Here is an 18,006-nt window from a genome sequence, read left to right on the forward strand (position 1 = left end):
CCGCTCCCGCTTGACAGCTGCCGGGGCCGAAGGGCAGGCGCCCACCGCCGGGGGAAGAGGAGGAGGAAGGCTTAGTTGCGAAGATCGTTTGGAAGCTGCGGGAGTGGGGAGCACGTTTGTTTGTCGCCCCCCTGGAAAGTAAAGATGGAGAGCGAGGCTTAGCGACAAAAAGCAAAGGAGAGAGGGGGGAGAAAAGTGAGAATTGGGCAGGAAACTCAGCGGGGTTCTATTCTGCGGGAGCTGACTGCTGGCCCGGGGCAGCGCCTGCACCTGGAGCCGGGGATTGGGCCCGGGTGCTGCCCCAAGGGCGGATTTACAGATGGAGAGATGCAAGGATGGAGAGGACTGCGGGTGCTACAGGGCCCGAGGCGCTGTTCTCCGAGCTGAGGCCCCTGCCCGGGCACGGCTGGCAGCCGAGGGGTCGGCGTTAAATGCTCGAGGGTTATGATACACGTGAGTGTGTGAGGGAATTCCTGCAGCAGAAGTCAGCTGTGGTTGTGGGTAGCGGGACTGGGAACAGAAGTCATTTCTGCAGCACTTGATGCTTTAAAAGTGCTCATTAGATCCACTTTTAATGGCACTTTGCATCCCTTACTCTGGCTTTTCTTTATGAAGCCATCCTTAGATAGGTTTTTAAGGCTGTGGCTTGCAGTATTCTTCGTAGGGTAATGTGGAGTGCTTCAAGTGCTGCTGCAAGAACCAGCTCCTTGCCCTGAAGAGCTCCATGTCCCAATTCTATCTACACTAATCCACAGATGTACAGCACTGTCTACCTGCAGGGTTAGGCCCTGACTCATTTTGCAGCACAATTGGCAAACCTTAAAAACAAAAACCACGCTTGAATCAGTTTTGATCAGTTTAAGTGTGTTTTGAGGTGTTGTGTGATATCAGGTTTCTGATTTCAGCCTTCAAGACATGCAGACACCTGAGCTTCTGCTAGCTTCGCTCTGGGCTCTCCAGTTATCTCCTGTGGTCCATTCATGGTCACTAAAATATAATAACATAAACTAAACAGCTCTTGTTTAGTCACTGCTAGTGGCTGTGTACATTATGAATAAGTTCATGCTTTGTTAATAATCCTGTCAAAGTCAACAGGTTTCACATTCCTGCAAAGTTACTCATGTAAGCGTAGGGCAGATGAAACACGGTGGTGTCCCTGGGACTCAGCCATGTGGCTGGTTTAAATTTGAGGTGTGCAGCTTCCTGTTGATTTTGATATATATTTGTATTTCTGCTTGATATAAATCATACTTGGCTAGGAATGGCTTTTGTTTAGACACGAGCCTCAAATGTGTTGTGTTCCTGTTCCTACTACACAAAGCTTTAAAAGTTCTGCTTTCGTTAGTCTCCTGTTATTGGTATGCTTTTTTTTTATTCAATTACTGGAGATCTTTATTTGTAGTCTGCGAAACTACAAATAAAGAGTTCAGCTGTGATCAGATAATCCGTAGCTCCAAAACTTGTTGAAAATGACATTTTAATAACTGTTGTAGGATTCTGTTTGTGTAACCAGTTGGTCAGAAAATAAGGGTGCTTCTGGGGGCGCGGAGCTTGGAGTTTGAATACTGGTTGTTAATTGGCATCAAAATGAGAAGTGTAGCTGCTTTGAGGAAAACAAAACAGAGAAAAAGAGCAACAAGACTCTGTAATAATCAATAACCCAGCGAGAATGGGACAGGAGAGATATCGGACCCAGAAGGGTGCACTTCCCAGGTGTGCCTATTAACCTGCCTTCTGGTGGTGAGCAGCTTAGTAGTGCCCCAGCTAAAACTTCATCTGAACATTCTTTGTAGCAAGGTTGTAGACAAGGGTGGCACATTCCCATAAAGATTATGGAGAAAATGACAAATTCATGAGCAGATCCAATATTAAGTGTTTGCTTTGAAAGAGATGTACTAATGTTCTGTACTAAACAAAAGTAACTGAAGCTTTTTCCAAAGAGTAGAGTGTGAATTTGGGTTTGCTTGGTGTTTTGTTTGGTTTTGTTTTCTTTTTTTTAATGTTATGAATGATACGTTGAGTGTTTAATCAATAAATGGCTGTGCAAACTGGCATTTGGTAATATAAGAAAAAAAACAACACTGTATCCAAAAGGATGTGAATCTGTAATTTGTATTTGGGTTACAAAAAGCCAAATTTTGTGCTTTGGAATAACCTGTATAATAGTTGTTATTTCTCCATATCTGGGATAAAGCCATTCATCCAGGCACTGACTTGCATCATTGTCTCCTTATCTTGTAAAAGCCACATGGTAGTCTGTTGGTTTAATAGTAATAAAATAAAAACAAATGTGGAGTTCCAGGTAGTTGCATGAGTGAGTATGAGAACAAACATGGCAGAACATGTTTGTAACACGATCGACTCTAAAGTGCATTCCTGTCCCCCACTAAAGCTCTGGCAAACTTCCAGTTATTTCAGGAGATAAGTAGAACACAGATATTATTGCAATTTCTTCTGAGATATCTTTGATTTCTGAGAACATTATACCTGAGACTCTGGAAATCACTTCTATTTAATTGCTGTATTAGCTTATACTTCTGTAGTAGTCAGATGGTGAATTCCATATGGGAATGGATTCTGCCAAAAAACAGTGAGCCAGATATTAAGCTGCTGCAAGTGAATATAGTTCTATTACCATCAATACAGTTATAGCATATAGGTTTTCTGAAACTGTTTCAAAGGCAATTTGAAAAAAAGGAAGGGGGCAATGAAATTGTTCATTTTTTTCATATTTATAATTTTTCCTTCTATTTTATAAACACCTATTATTATATGACCTACACTTAGCCAAATAACATTGCTTCAAAATCAAGTACTCCTTTCTGGAATGAATTGTTTCCATTTCAAAGGTACAGTGTGGCAGAATGCTGGCTGATAAAAATTGTCATTGTGAGAAGTCTGATTGTGACTGATTGTGCAAAGATAGTGACAGACATGCAAAGGTAAAAATTATTTTTTTCTTCTTCTCAGAACTAGCCTTCTAGAACAGAGTTTCTCTTGTGGTGGGGGAAGGGAAGAGTAAGTTCTCACTGTAGCGCCGTTGTTGGAGTTTCCCATGATTATACTTCCTCTGCGAGATATTTTTAAGTTTGTACCTTTGCCTTCATGGTATAGGGACTTTTTTCTCACAGCGATGTCTGGGCCATGCGTGCTTTGCTAGTGTTCATGGTGTGCCACTGTCACTCCAACCTCATATCTGTGACTTGCTTAATGGTAGCAAGAATGAGCAAAGCCAGCTTGTTGGGCCAGCTGGTTACTGACTTCGATTTTGCATAACCAAGCTCATTTGTGTCAGCTAGATCAGAAATAGCATCACTAGTACAATGAACTTTTAGAGATCTGTGCATTCTCCCCACTGGCTGCATGGCTGCAGTTCAGTGCTCATGGCACAGTGGAGGTCAAAGCTCCCACCCACTTTTGTGGCACCAGGGTACTGGCTCAGCAGATGGGAGCACACGTGCCCTCTGCATCTGGTGTGCCCTGAGGCAGTGGGACCTGCACAGCCAAATCTCCTTTGCCACATAGAAGCTCTTTGACTCGGGAGACTTTGGCTTGTTTTGTCCGTGTGTTGCAGACTTGGTCAAATGGACAAAGGTACGAACAGTGTGGCATGACACTGTAGCTGAGCAAATGCCATTGATCTGTGTGCCATTGTCAGCAGTGAGTTGGTACTGTATATTTACAAGACTGGCTTCTCAGTGGTACACCTAAATCTTCAGTGGTTAATTTTTCATATTATTGCTTAATTCTGGTATAAAGTCAAACTGGCAGAACTGCTATTGGTTGAATACAGTGATTTATATCCTGCTGCATGGAAGGATGCAGATTTTGTTAATATACCCATTTAGGTTAAGAGAGAACAAACCATCAAGTGATGAAAACTTATCTGAATTAATTAATACTAGCTCACCTCACCAGGCACTGCTGAATTCTATTTCTGTTGGTGATCACATTCCATGATGTGTTCTCATCCCTTAACTTTCAGGGATTTAAGCAGAATTTGAATTTGAATATGTATTATGGGGACTGCCTCTGCTGTCCATGTGGATTCCTAAGTCCATTTGCTTGCCTTGCTGCAAAGTTAAACAACTGTTACAGATTTTAAGAAGCAATATCATCAGCAGTGGCAGGAGAAATACAAATTGCTGATTTGTCAGTGTTTGTGCATTTTTAAAATACGGTTGGTTGTTGTTTTTTTCTCTTGCTCTGAGTGCTATTGTAGTTGTTACAGCTGAACTACCTGTCCTTTTTCTCATATGGGCTTTAAAGCCTTTTCACCTCTGGAAAGATCATCTGGGGAAGAGTAGTTTTCCTTTGCTCAAACAACTGGTATTTAGCAAGGGCTTCCTGCTGGCATTCATCCCTGAGTTAATCTGGTTAGAATTAGAGCTGGTTGAGAGCTTTTGACACCGGTTTTCATGGGAAAATGCTGATTTGTCAAAAACTGAAACAATTTGTGGAAATGTACCAGTTTCCACTAAACTTGTATCAGGAAACTTTTTTTTCCTCCTAGTCCACAGCTAAATTTCTGATATGGAAGAGACAGAAAGAGAAATCATCGTTAATCAATAATTAAAATAATTACTGCTTCTGGATGGAATAAAAGTAGGATCTAGCGCCTGCTCTGTCTCAGAGCAAACATCTGAATCTGGAGCTCCCCCTATCCTCTGTCTTCAGGACATTGGGTGGCTGGCTCTTTTGTCATCTTGCATGCATCTGCACCCCACACCACTTCAAATGACTTTTGTTTCATTCTGGTCATGAATATGAAAATACATGAAATGTTACAATATTTTGTGTGTGAGGAGAAGCATTTTTCTGCTTGCATTATTTAGGTTGACATGTGGCCATGTGTTTGTCTTTGCCTTGTTTGCTAGGAATGGCATTGCACAGAATTCAAGGCATCTTCTAGTCTTTGTTTCATGTTATAATAATGAATGCTGCATTCAGAAATTTGTTTCAGGCAGAGAACCACAGCTTTTATTGCTAACAAGCCTGATAGTCTGATTCTAGTTCCCCACTCACCCAGAGTAGTATTTTAGCAGAATTTCCACTTTAATTAATAGATTTCAGTAATATGGATAAAGGAGCCTTCTTCCTTGCATCCATCCACTTAGATTCAAGCAGATACATCATAACAATGACAGTCTTTAGATTAATGTTTTGCTTTCGAAAAGGTGATTTGGAGCCAGAGGTACCAGAACACCATCTTTCACATCCTACAAATGTTCTTTTTGTACCCAGGCACTTTGGCCCAAATCTGCAAGCGGTTGCAAAAGTTGCCCTGCTCCTTAAGGAGGTTTTTGAGTTATTAAGGGAAACAAAAGAAAGACTTCTGCAGCAGCTTGAAGCTCAGCCAGTGATTTGAAAGTCACGCCACATTGTTTCTGTCTTTTCCTACTCACCAGTAATGCAACTTTTGAAAGATAGCTTCTGCCTCCTGTGCATTTGATCAGTTCTCTCAAAATGTGCCTGTGGGCTTAATTTAATTCAGCATTTAAACTGGGTTATGAACCTGGGCTATGCCAAGACATTGTAAAATCCATCTTGTGTTCCCAAGGTTGTGGCGTCTCTGTCAGGGCCATAGAGACTTCCTCCTCTTAGGAAAGCAAGTGAATTTGAGCAGTGCACTCTCAGAGAGCTGTGGGAAGGCTTCACAGGGTTACTCCTCAGAGCAGCATTTTCCAACTAAAGACCCAAGTGTGGTTCTTATGTGCCTAGGGCGCTTTAATGGCCCTCTTTTAAAAACTAGCATTGTGCAAGTGGAGCGCATGCAGGACCAGACTGTCAGCTGGCATAAATCAGCTTTACCCTGTTGAAGGCAAGGAACCTGCCCTGATTTATACCAGCTGAGAATCTGGCCATGGAATAAATAATAGGCAACTGTATGTTATGAGGCTGTAATTCCCTTGAGGGGGCTTTTGTGATATCAATCTTACTGGAGCCAGAGTGATCTGGTTCTTTTTCTTGGAGCAAAAGACTAATCTGAGTGCAGCATTGTGACATCCTCAAAACTTTAGGAAGGAGAGATTGCACGCAGTCAAGGGAAAGGAAGTGTTTCCAGTCTTCTTACAATTAATCGTTAAGGATTTTTGTCCAGGAATAATGATGGGAGGAGAGTTTGGGAGGATGAAGATTAATTGATTGGGGATAGGTGGTCCTAAAGAAGAGAAATGTTCAAGGGGGATGATTTTTCATCAGGATCAGACCTTTAATTTGAAAACAGTCATGTACATTTTTCAAACTGCATGAAAACTGAGGCCTCATTTTATTGCTCATCAGTTGTAATTAGTAAGGAAGCAAAGTGGAAATAAGAGTTAAGGGACAAACTCCTCAGAACGTAGGTGTGTTTTAATTTTTTAATTTTAAGGCCTCATCCCAAAGAATAAGCTGGTACTCATTTTATTGGCAGAAGGAAAAAGGGATTCAGTCAGTTTTTCCCAGGAGCTAAGCTGAAGTTCTCTCAAATCTAGGTATCTCAGCCATGAGATGTGAGTGAATTGCCTCCCTCTGGTTTTAATGCTGCTCTAGATTCTACAGTACAGAATGGGAGTAAGCACACCATATACATCACCTGTTGGCATAGATAAGTTGTGCCTGGGGCTTTTGAATGCTAATGCGGTAATTTCATAGATTTCATCTCACTAACTAATATAAAAACATTTTTAATGTTGCTCTACAAGAGAATGAACTTTGAAACAGACCACAGATGATTACTAATGGATTATGACTTCTGGTTATTTTCAAGGAAGGAAGCAGAAAGCCATCCAGAATTCTTGTGTGTTTTGAGATGCTGATCTGTTCTAATCTTCGGGATCCAATCAGAAGCTCAGATATTAAACTCACTATATAAGACTGCAGAATAGCAATGGGCTATAGTACTTGCGCACTTGAAGAAAACTCTTAGTGGTCTAATGGAGCCAAACTTTAACTTTTTTTTTTTTTTGTTGAACTGCTGCACTGCTTTTAGTATTGCCTGGCTGTCCTAACTTCCATCTGCTTTTCTGGGAGTTATGGCTGAAGTCATAGTTACATCAGGACTTAACTTATCTTGTGCACTTCCAAAGTGCTCCAGGAGGGCAGCATCTGTGAATAACTCGTGTTTGTTCAAGTGCATGTTTGGGGAAATATGATAGATGTAATTACATTTTTCCCTTTTAGCAGTCTTTTTTTTTCTCCTGCTCCATAGTCACTTAAAAAATTATATCAGTAGACATTCAGTATCCATGAAGCAATTTTCAGGCTGCTGCTGAAGGGAGGACTGTAGCTACATGTCTGTTTATTTCATTTCAAGTCAGTCTAAAGCTACTAATTAATCTAGAGTAGCACTTCTGTTATTCTGAGCACAAAGTTGCATAGGCTGCATTTTACTCACATTTTATCCTAAAATAGGCTGCACTGTAAAAATACACACGATTAAGGATCTTTTTCACTGTATAAATGATGAGATGGAGCAATGATAAAATCATATAGGAATGTTCAGCATCTGACCAGCGCTGAGCTGCTCCCAGAGTCCGTGTGGTAGTTGGTCTGCTCTCAGAACACTGCTTTAGCTCTGCATCTGACTCTAACAGGACCATGTAGTGACTCCAGTGTGTACCATGTGAGAATAAATTAATGAGGTTTTGAACAGTACAAATCTGTCCATCTATGATCAGGAGCCCACAGAGATCTCAAGAGAAGAGCTGTCATGTGCAGGTGGTTGTTGGTCCTTCATTTCCGTTAGCTGGTTCTGCCTGCAGGCGTGCAACAATTATCCTTCTCATCTGTCTCTGGCATGCAAGGGGATCTATGATGCTTCAGTGACTGTGCTGTGGAAGCTGGCCAGCTGTCCTGCTGTGTACCTTCCACCTCTCCACCATTCCCATTACTGATTTTTTTTTTTTTTTTTTTTTTTCCACTGTTGTATTTCTTCCTTTTCCTATGGCGGTTAGAGCTATTGCCTGAAGAGTGGGAGGCCCATAGTCCTGCCACTCAGCTTGGGAGTATCTAAACTCCATCAATGAGTTCCCTTGCCAGGAAGGAACCTTACTGGCTGAGGCTGAGCAGGGCTGTAGGGGCAGCACTCTGCAGGGAAAGGGCTGACGTATGTGGGTGGTCCCCAGTAGCATGTCAGAGGAGAAGAAAGCTTGTTCCCTGATGGATTCATTCACTATTCCAGCCCCTGCAGGGTGACTGAGATTATCTCCAGGGAGTTCACAGCACAACAAAGAGAGACTTTACATACTGAGTCTCTTTTCTTTCTTTCTTTTTTTTTTTAAATTTTTTTTTTTTTTAGATTGGAAACAACCGTTTGTCTTCCTCATGAAAAGATCACAAAGGACCATGTAATAGTCATGACTTTGTAAGCCCCTTTATTGCAGCTTTCAAAAAGTAACTAGGTCCCCAAATACAGACTTCTAGGCTATTGAATATCCCCTTTCTCAGTCTGTTCTTCCATTTCCTCACCCAGCTTTACCACAAAGGAATGTCTTAAGTCAAAAATCTTAGAAGCTGATCCTTTTATTGCATTTATAGTATTCTCATCTGTTATGTACAGTGCCAGGCCATCAGGCTTGCAAAACTGGTGTAGCCCAAATTTGCATGTAAGAAGCAATACCACGTGGTCTAGTTGTAAACCATATCTGTTCTCTGTTTGCTTCTGGATGATTGAAATAGGAAGACTTTCAGCAAAAAGGACGGGTAATAATTCTGGAAATGAGAACACAACCAAAAAGTGTTTCTTCATTGTTGTTTTTCTTTTATGTTCAACTCCTTTTTGCACATTCCTTAGCTTTTGCATTTTACATTTTGCCTTGAAGTTTCTGCCTGGCTGAGGTCTTCGCTGTTCCCACTTTTCCCCGAGGCCATTCTAGTGCTATGAATATTAGTGCAACATGAAGAACTTTCCATATGTACGTCGTCATCTTTTAATGTATAGAAGATATCAATGTGATTCAAATTAAATCAATGAGATCCAGGGGCATGAGATTTAGAATGAGTAGCCAGGCATAGGAATATTTTGCGTTGTTTAATAGGTAAGTACTTGAACCTAGAAGGAGGATTTCAAATTATATGAATTAGGTATGAAAGCTGTTTCTTGTGTGTGTTAGGAGAAATTAGAGGCTCCTTGTTTTATGTGGGAGGTGGAGACAAGACTTGATGGTGACTTGGAACTGAACACAGTTTTGCATCTTGACCCTTGGTCAAAGCAGTGAGCTGAGAAGTAAGAAACCAGGGCTCAGTCTCTCATTAATCTCAGGAGATCCAAACCCAGACTTCCAGTTTCTGAGAATTTCACCCGTTGTGATTGTTAGGCTACTGTTAAACTTTAGAATGGTCATTTGTACTAGAATTTCCACAGTCTGGATTAGTCGTGCTTAACACCTATAAAAAAAAATAAATACATTGCATTAATTATGGTTTCTATAGACAGTTAATAGAACTTCTTGGAAATGAAAAGAGGTAGTTTCAACACCAGTCTGTTGTGAATGGCAAATTTAAGTTCAGAGAGTCTTAACTGCTGTTATTCCTCAATGGAAATTTTGGATGATAACAGAGCATCCAGGAACCCTTGTCAGCTCCAGGTCCCTTGCTAAGATCAACAAGATACGGTTCACTTTCCCCCTCTTTCCATTTCTCCTTGATTAAGAGGCTGTATGCTTGGAGATGTCAGGGAACAGTAAGGGCACAAAATTGGGTTCATCTCTTTAAGGCCCAACTCCTCCCCTGAGTGGCCACACATTTGTGATTCATCCAATTCACTCTTTCCCTGATTTAGAATCTGTACTTAGAATCATCAGATGGCCTGGGTTGATAAAGACCATAGTGATCATCTAGTTTTAACCCCTCTGCTACGTGCAGGGTTGCCAGCTACTACACTACACTGGACTTGTTGATGTTTGTTCTGGTACCATGTAGTATGATTGTCAAACACGTTTCTACCAGTGGTTTGAAGTCAGAAACATATTGGCCTTCTCATGTTTGAAGGTAGGTAGCAAATGTTAGAGACAAACCACTAATTATTTGAAATGTCTTACCCTTGAATGTCAATGACAAGGCAGACTTACCACTATCATAACCACACATCTAGAAATAGAAAACACTGACACCTGTCTTTTGAAGCTGTTGCTTAGTATGAGTTTTGCTGCCAATGCAATCATCACTCTTCCTTTTAAAAGTTGGAATTTGTTTTAAATTTCCATTTTATGCTTTTCAGTCTGATGTGTAGATAGCTCTGCCTAGAGCAGTAGTTTCCACTCTGTTGTCTTTAGGCCTGCAGTGGATTAGGAAAGAGGTATCACTGTTTGACTAGGGAACCACTGTTTGATTAGGGAACCGTATTGCTTTGTTAGCATTTTCAAGCACAAGTTTAATGTTACGCTTGCCTAGCTTTTGAAAATGACAGACTTGTGTTTTTGTACGTAAGAAAAATGAAAGAATTAGGAACAGTATGTGGAGCTGCTGTTCTGTGGTTGGGTACAGATTTGGTCAGACATGCAGGCAGTTTGCCATCCCTTAATAAAATACTGCATAAACAGCAGGAACTGGGAGCATTTACCTTTAAGCAAATGTAAGATGGTGTAACCTAGCTAAATTTGCTCTGCCAGAAGGGTAAGCTGTGGATAGGAGAACAGTGAGCAGCACTAACTTTATTTTTCCTTACTCTGCAAGGAGGGAGAAGTGGTGTAAGTTTATGAAAGGTGAACGTGCCCATTCCAACAAATGGAAGTTGTGAATGAACTAAATCACTTCAGAAACAGGGAGCACATTTTTAACAAAGAGGATAATTTCATGATTAGAGCCCCATCAAGGGTTGTGATGAACATCCCAACGTAAATCTCTGAATCAAGCAGGATTTTGCTTTTTGTGCATATACAGGGAAGTTAGAGCTTGATACAGAAATAGCTGGGTGGAATGATTTCACTTGTAGAAGGTCAGACTGGGAAAATCATTCAAGCACTTTCTGATGTAGAAAAGCCTAGAAATCTGTGATACAGCCAGTAACTACCAGGCTGGCTTCACTCATGTCTTTCAGAACTTCTGCTAGCATCTCCAGAACAAACAGTTAAGAGACATGGCTAACTAACCCACTGGAAGGATATTTCAAATATGCATGAGTTCTAAAATTTTGCATCCAAGGAATTTAAAAAATGTCTCCATTCCTACAGAGTACTTCCCTCTGGTATAAATTAAGATACTATTGTGTTTGGAAAGCTTGGAATTGTCTTGTTTTGTGAGAGCACTTTTGAAAACGTTTTGTTCTATGTGACTATAGTATTTGTGGGGAAAAAAAAACAAAGAATGACATTTAGAGAATGAGCTGACCATATCACTGAACAGTTACACCAGAAACCATAACAAAGCTTGCAACTGGCTCGTGATGTTTAAACGGATGCTGAGTAGTTCAGCTACTATGGCCATGTTACGCACAGCTTCCTGAATGGCAATTGTTGAAATAGTAATTTCATGACAAAATTATTAATCCATTTGGCATTTGATGAAAATGATCAAGGCATTTCGTAAGAAACCCTTAGACGTCCTGCAGACTGTTACTGATTTCTGCAGTTGAATAAGTGGTCACTAGACAAAAGATGATTATGTGCTATCACCAATATCTAGAAACACTCAGTGACTCTAAGTCATTAAACATTAGCTAGTATAATTTGATATAGCAGCACTCAAAAGTTAAAGATTAACATCTGCTGCAGATCTTATCTGATTGAATTTAACTCAGATGTTGCAGTGGACATTTTCTGTCCCTGGGTTGCTTAAGAGCGAATGTGTTCTTCTGTTCCCAAAAGTGAACTGCGCTATTTAAAAGTTTAAGAAGTATCATTCTATGCTTTCTGTAGTTCTCAGTTATTAGAAGAAATTTTTGAAGTAATTGCATGAAACTGTGAGGCATTCGGATGAAAGTTAAAAGTCAACAGAAGGTTTGCTTATGAGCTGCTGCTTGGTGCGTTTGATCTTGTGTTTGTCTTATCTCTTCCTAGCTTTCTCCCTTCTAATGAAGGAATTGTTTTATGGACATCTATAGACCTTTAGATTTCTTTCTTCCCTGCGGTGTTTCTTCTAAGTAAGATGACTTGTAAGCCTGTATGCTATCTTGGAGTGCTGCTGAAGGATTATAATCTTGAGAATTACTTAGGCTATAGCTTGCAAACAGTGGCCCTGCCAATAGCAAATGGGAGAGGAAAACCCTAGAAATCCAACTCAGTGCATATATTTCACATTCTGAGTTTATTTACAATTTTATTCTGCATCATCATAAACAAAGTGGAAAGGGTCTGCAGCTCCTCACATGTCTTCGGGCAGGTAGACTAAACATTTTAGACTGGCAAGTTCCATTAGACACAGCTCAGTGGAAAGGAGGAGCATCCTCACCTTACACTGTAATGTCAACCTTTCTAGGCCTGGCTGCTGCAAGTGGTGGGTAATCACAGAATCATAGGGGTTAGAAGGGACCTCTGGGGATTATAAAGTCCAATTCCCCCTCCCCCCCTTGCCAAAGTAGGTTGCACAGATTGTGATGTGTTGTATATAGTGTGAGAATTGTTGTATTCCTACATGTGGATTTTTGAGTGCCCGGTGTTAACTTCTTAAATGTGAGAACTTAGCTACAGGACCATGAACACACACAGAAGAGACTGTTCTAGAGATAATTTATGGTAAGCTGAATGATTTACTCACACTTATGGTTTAGAAACAATGAATTTTCAAGAGACGCGTTTATGGGAGAAACACATTTCACAATGGACAGGCTTCACCCATCATTTCTGTTTTCATCAAGCCCAGTAAAATGTCAGCCTCAGATAGAAATGAACGAGCTGACTTATCTGACTTATCTTTCCCTTATTTCAGGAGAGTGGTATTGCCAGTTGCTGATTGACTGTCCCAGAGGTAGCTGGAGGGAGTCATTTGCAAATGCATTAAAAGAAATGGCTAATATCTAGGGATATGCTAGCAAGTTCACCCTTGGCAGATAAAGGAAATGCTGCTTTGCTGCTACCAAGAAATCCGATAACCCTGTAACAGCATGCCACAGCAGTAGGATTTCTACAAACGAAGTCAACAAAAGAAAGTTTTCCTACGGTTGAATATCATTCAAAGTGCGTATTCTTATGCGTGTGCTCTCTTCTCAGTGCTCAATGTGTAATTCCCATTAAATGTTCCAAAGTTAGATGCATCTATCAGGAGAACATATCCCTGGGGTATTAAATTGTGTTACTATGCTTCTGTGCATGTAACTTGACAGAGACAAATATAATCATCCAAGCTACTGAATTTGAGAATGATCTGTTTTTCCCCAAATCCATTCAAAGTGATTCTACTCCCAAGGGATTATATTTGAGTCTAACTTTCTTCTGATTTACCATTTTAGCTGAGCTGATGGATTATGAGAGAGAGTAATTTCTTTTTCATACTGTTTTCCTGAATCTGTCATTCAAATCCTACTGTGTGAGGACAAAATGGTTCATAAACATTATTTTCTTGGAAGCAAATGCCTCCTAACAGCAAAAAGGAGCTCTGAATAGAGCCTCTCCATAAATACATTTGCATAAACACTGACAGAGATGTCTCTGTGTGTGCGAAGGATGTGGATTTCTTAAATAAGACTTTTTACTTGGAAAATGTACTTCAGATAGAGTAGGAAGTTATGCTCAAATCTAGAGAAGGAAATAGCACAGGATTTGTTTTTGTCAGAATGCATGGATGCTGTTGTACACTGGGGCCATAGCAGGAGTGTCATTTGTTGGAGGATATGCCTTAACTTAAATTCCGTATTTCCCAAGTATTCCAGAAGTTTAGAGGTCTTCAAAAAGCTAAGCAAAATGAGGCTTTTTTTTCTGATCTCTACATTGGTAGATTTTGTATTAATCTTAAACCAAAATCCCCAAGTCTTATCATGACTTGACTGTCATGACAAATTTTGCACCCTAAACACATTTGTTTTGTTTCCTTATTTGTTTATGGATGGAAAGAAGGAATAGTGGCAGTAAAAGCACTTTCAAAAAAATCCTGCTAAAGCTCTTCTTTTATCTGGAAAACCAAATATTTATAAATCCCTCTGAATCGTGTAACTGTGTAAGGGTTGCTGGTTTAACAGCACAGTTGTCTGGTTAATCAATTTAAATGCTTATTTTGAATGGGCAGCTGTGAGTCTTCTTGTGTACAGTTTCTCCCCACACTTGTGTTATGAAGTATTACAGAAATTGTGGTCTGATTGTGTAGGTGAACAGTCATACTGCTTTCTGAAGTGTGAGATAGATAGAGGTTGTCTCTAAGCAGAGCACATCCTTGCTTAAGTTGGATCTGCAGTGCTGTGGCTGAAGACAGTTTGCTTGGCCATTTCCAGTCCTGGCTGTGTTGATTGTTCAGATTGTGCTTTAAGAATGCTCGGACCTGCACAAAGCAGCCCCTAACCTATGACTTGAATGTGCTTCAACATTTGAAGCAGAAGATGGACTTGTAATGACCAGTTACATGGGCTAAATATGGAGCCATTTGTGGGAAAATGTTCAAGTTTGAATTCCTCTACTGTGGTGAAAAGATAATGCTGAACAGCAGTACAATTTATGTACTCTAAACCATTCAGTTATACCTTAAATATTCTAATGACTTATTTATGTCACTTGAGCCCCACATATTTTTGAATGTAACCTTTTAATGATGTTTGAACATATGCACCCCAATAACATGCAATTCCAATCATAGTATTATATTTTGAGATTGCCTTTGATTTCTTTTTGTTAAAGAACAAATCTTATAAGTAATATTATAAAGAAATGTGGTCAGAACCAGGCTCTTTGAAGGTGAGAGTTAAAGTTCAACAAGAGTTTCAGAGCAAAATCTCATACTCAGATAAGACCTCTGTCTGGGTTGGCAGAGAGTTTTCCCTGAGTAGTGGTAGTTTCAGGCAAATACTCATCAGATTTTCCCCTGAAACAAAACAGAATTGGGGTGATTTGGCTGAATTTTATTGTTGGTTTTTTTTCTTTTTTCTGTTTTTTAATTCAGATTAGTGATCTGTAGCAAAATTAGGTATTTCATTTCAGAGCGAGGATCTGTGCTTTGTCTCTTCCATTTGCATATTCCTTTCTCCTGAAAACAGTGTATTCTTGAACAAGATTACTCTGACTCCTTTAGCATCCTGTGAGGATGACCTCTGATGGGTCTCTGTGCTGCTGCTGATAAAGTTGCAGAGTGATAGCTGTCCTTTCAAATGTCTCTGACAAGTCTTGGTGACTGACTTGAGATTCCAAAAGTACTTTTCCTACACAGTCCCCTGCAGAGTCAAACTCCTGCTTGCTTTTGTAATGGATTTGATCAGCTACAAGGCCTACTCTGAGGTGTCTCAGCAAATATTTCTGGGGAGAAACATCAAGCCCTTCCTTCCCTGCTCAGAAGGACCACAGCATCTCCTGTCTCAGAGCAGGTGGTGTTTGAAAGCAGCCCACTCTCAGGCTAGAGCTAGCCTACTATTCCTCTTGGCTGTGGCACAGCGGGCAGCCTGGCAGTGGGCTCATAGTCCTTGAGTGCAGCACAGCCCATGGGACCGTGTGCTCAGGGCTGACCAGCCTGGATGCTGGTGTTGAAATACACGGTTTTCCATTGCCCTAGCCAGGCGTTCCCGCTCATCATGCCACATTCTTTGTTGCATTTGCGTGGTCAGGTAGCTGTCTAGACTGGAGAATGGTTCGGGGTTCAGACTTTCCTTTTGGAGGTGGAGGAGGCTCAGTGAGGTGAATATTAATGCAAATCAAACCCCCAGTCTGGTTCCTCTGTGAGGAAAGAGGACATGCAATGTGGGATGGGAGCCAATAGCCAAAGGAGGTGAGCTGGACTGCTGTTTTGGTGGGGTTTTTTTGCAAGCTGTGACCATTTGTGCAGATATTTTCAGTATGGGCTCACTGGAGAGGAAAGGAAAAGGGAAGATCTGTTGTGTTAGCAATGCTTAAGAAAGAAATCAGTCATTTCTCTTAACACAGTCTGAGGACCTCTCCAAGAGGCAGACAATTGTTCTCAAAATATGTGTTTCCTTGCATAAAAAAAGAACTAAAAATAGGATGTCAGTAATGGTGTGCAAATGGGAGGCTGTGCAGTGGGATCCCAAAGGAGCGATCTGCTGAGGGCTGTGGAAAGCTGCATGTGACAGGAGCCCTCTGGGCCCTCAGAAACTGCCCTGGAGCGTGTGGCTCACATTGCAGTGACCATGCTTCCTATCATTAAAAAGCATTGTATGGAGGGAAGATAGGTATGGCCTTATATGCCTTCCAAAAACTGTCCAGAAAGTGTGCCAGTAGTTTCAAGGGAATATTGCCAGAAACAAATAAAATGAAAAATGAAAATATGAAACGGCAAATACGACAGCGATAGTTTTTTTTATGATTCACAAAGCAGCCTAGCTGTATGAAAGGTAGCCTGAGGGAGTGAGAAGTAACTTTGAATTTCCTTTCTGTGCGGTTTGTCAGTCTTAAATGTTTGTGCTTCATTTTTCTCAACTTTAAAAAGCAAATAAAACTCTTCCCCCGAAGTTACGTATTTCGTGACCTTCCGTAAAGGTTTTTGTCTACAACCAGAGAGGATCTGCACATGCCTGTCAGTCTTCTGAGTGAATGAGCAGTGTTAATTAAACACATGCTGGTCTGTTTTAACCTTTCCTAAGCTATAGTGGTTGGTACCATATATAAGAAATATATAAAAATATATTTATATATTTTATATATTTTATATATTATTTATATTATATAAATTTTATTTATATATAAATATATAAAATATTTCTTACCGTTTCCTGTGCATTTTAGGTATCTTAGTGTTCTTTTGAATACATTATGGACACATATTTAGCAAGAGTTCAGCTTCAGCAAGAGTTAAGCTGTAGTTTTAGGATGTTCTTTAGGAACGATTTGGCTTTTTTTGCAACCAGAGTCACTGTCCACTGTGAGAATAGGGGTCAGTCTTGCATTTGGACGAAATTGTTTTCTGTCAACTACTTAAAGCTTCCATATTCTTGTTAAAAATGGTGCAGGTGGTCATCAGGTATGTTATGAAAGTTTTTCTACATATGGAATTCACATGTCTTCAGCTTCCAATTGATTTAAAAGTAACTGAGTAAACCACAGCAACTTCATGAGTGATAATTCTCAATTCTGACACTGGCTAAACTGGGGTAAATCAATCACGCTTTAAAAGGACTTGGAGATTGGCACACAAAACTGTACAACCTCAACCCCTTTGATTTGATCAGTTAATCTGATGTGGTGTTGTGAGGATGCCAGGCCAGCTCTTAGTCGTTTGAAGCCATTTGTAAAGTTAAACGTGACAAGGCCAGATACTAACTATGACTAAAGCCCCGTAGGAGTGTCAGTTCTGAGTGTTTGGCTGAACAAATATGTTACTATTTCTGATTTCTGTGTGACTTTGGTTCCACGCTGTTCTATGGGAGCTAAGACTGCCTGCTTTAGTGCTGCAGCAAGGAGGAGGCATGGGAGTTCTCTATAAGGGAGAGGAAGGACTGTGCCCATGTGTCCACCTGCTGTGGAAGTCACAGGTACAACAACAGGAATTCCCGATGGGAGCGAAGGCAGAATTTGGCAATATAATGTAGAAGGTAGCTTGTAACTTTGCACTAAGAAGCTATCAAAAAACAGACATTCATTACTGCTAGTAATTTCTTTAGATAAGCAGTGTTGATACCATAAGAATACAATTGTTTACTTTTTTTTTTTTTAAGTAATCTCATGGATTTTTTTGAGTATGTATGGGGCACTGAGCCTACTCAGTGGGTTTGCAAATAAACTGAGGAATCTGTTTCTGCAGAATACTTTGATTAGTTCAGGTAACTTGGTGATAATGTTATTGGAAAAATGTCCTGAAATGCTGTTCCACCTGTACTAGGTGAACCCGCAAATTTCCCTGTTAGAAACTGGAAGTTCAATAAATAGATGCATGAAAACAGAGTTGAATGGCTTTCAAGTGGACGTTCTCATGTCTCTTGTAGTAAAAGAAAGAAGGACAAAA

The 18,006-nt window shown here is 40.4% G+C and overlaps 1 protein-coding gene across 6 annotated transcripts in view; it reads left to right on the forward strand.

Moving 5' to 3' along the window:
* Positions 1-18,006, forward strand: part of TGFBR2 (transforming growth factor beta receptor 2) — a 72,600-nt gene that overhangs the window by 2,946 nt on the left and 51,648 nt on the right. For 5 of the 6 annotated variants that reach the window (XR_002116150.2, XR_004160153.1, XR_004160154.1 and 2 more), the window contains exon 1: positions 417-453. The exons of the other annotated variant lie outside the window; for it this stretch is intronic. Coding sequence is in view for 1 of the 5 variants with exons in the window: in XM_010712889.1 (XP_010711191.1) it covers positions 432-453 (22 nt within the window). In the remaining 4 variants the exon portion in view is untranslated. Of the gene's footprint in view, positions 1-416; positions 454-18,006 lie in introns of those variants that run through there. 6 annotated transcript variants of the gene reach the window in all.

This window comes from Meleagris gallopavo, chromosome 6 (assembly GCF_000146605.3).
Source record: "Meleagris gallopavo isolate NT-WF06-2002-E0010 breed Aviagen turkey brand Nicholas breeding stock chromosome 6, Turkey_5.1, whole genome shotgun sequence".
Taxonomy (NCBI): Eukaryota; Metazoa; Chordata; class Aves; order Galliformes; family Phasianidae; genus Meleagris; species Meleagris gallopavo.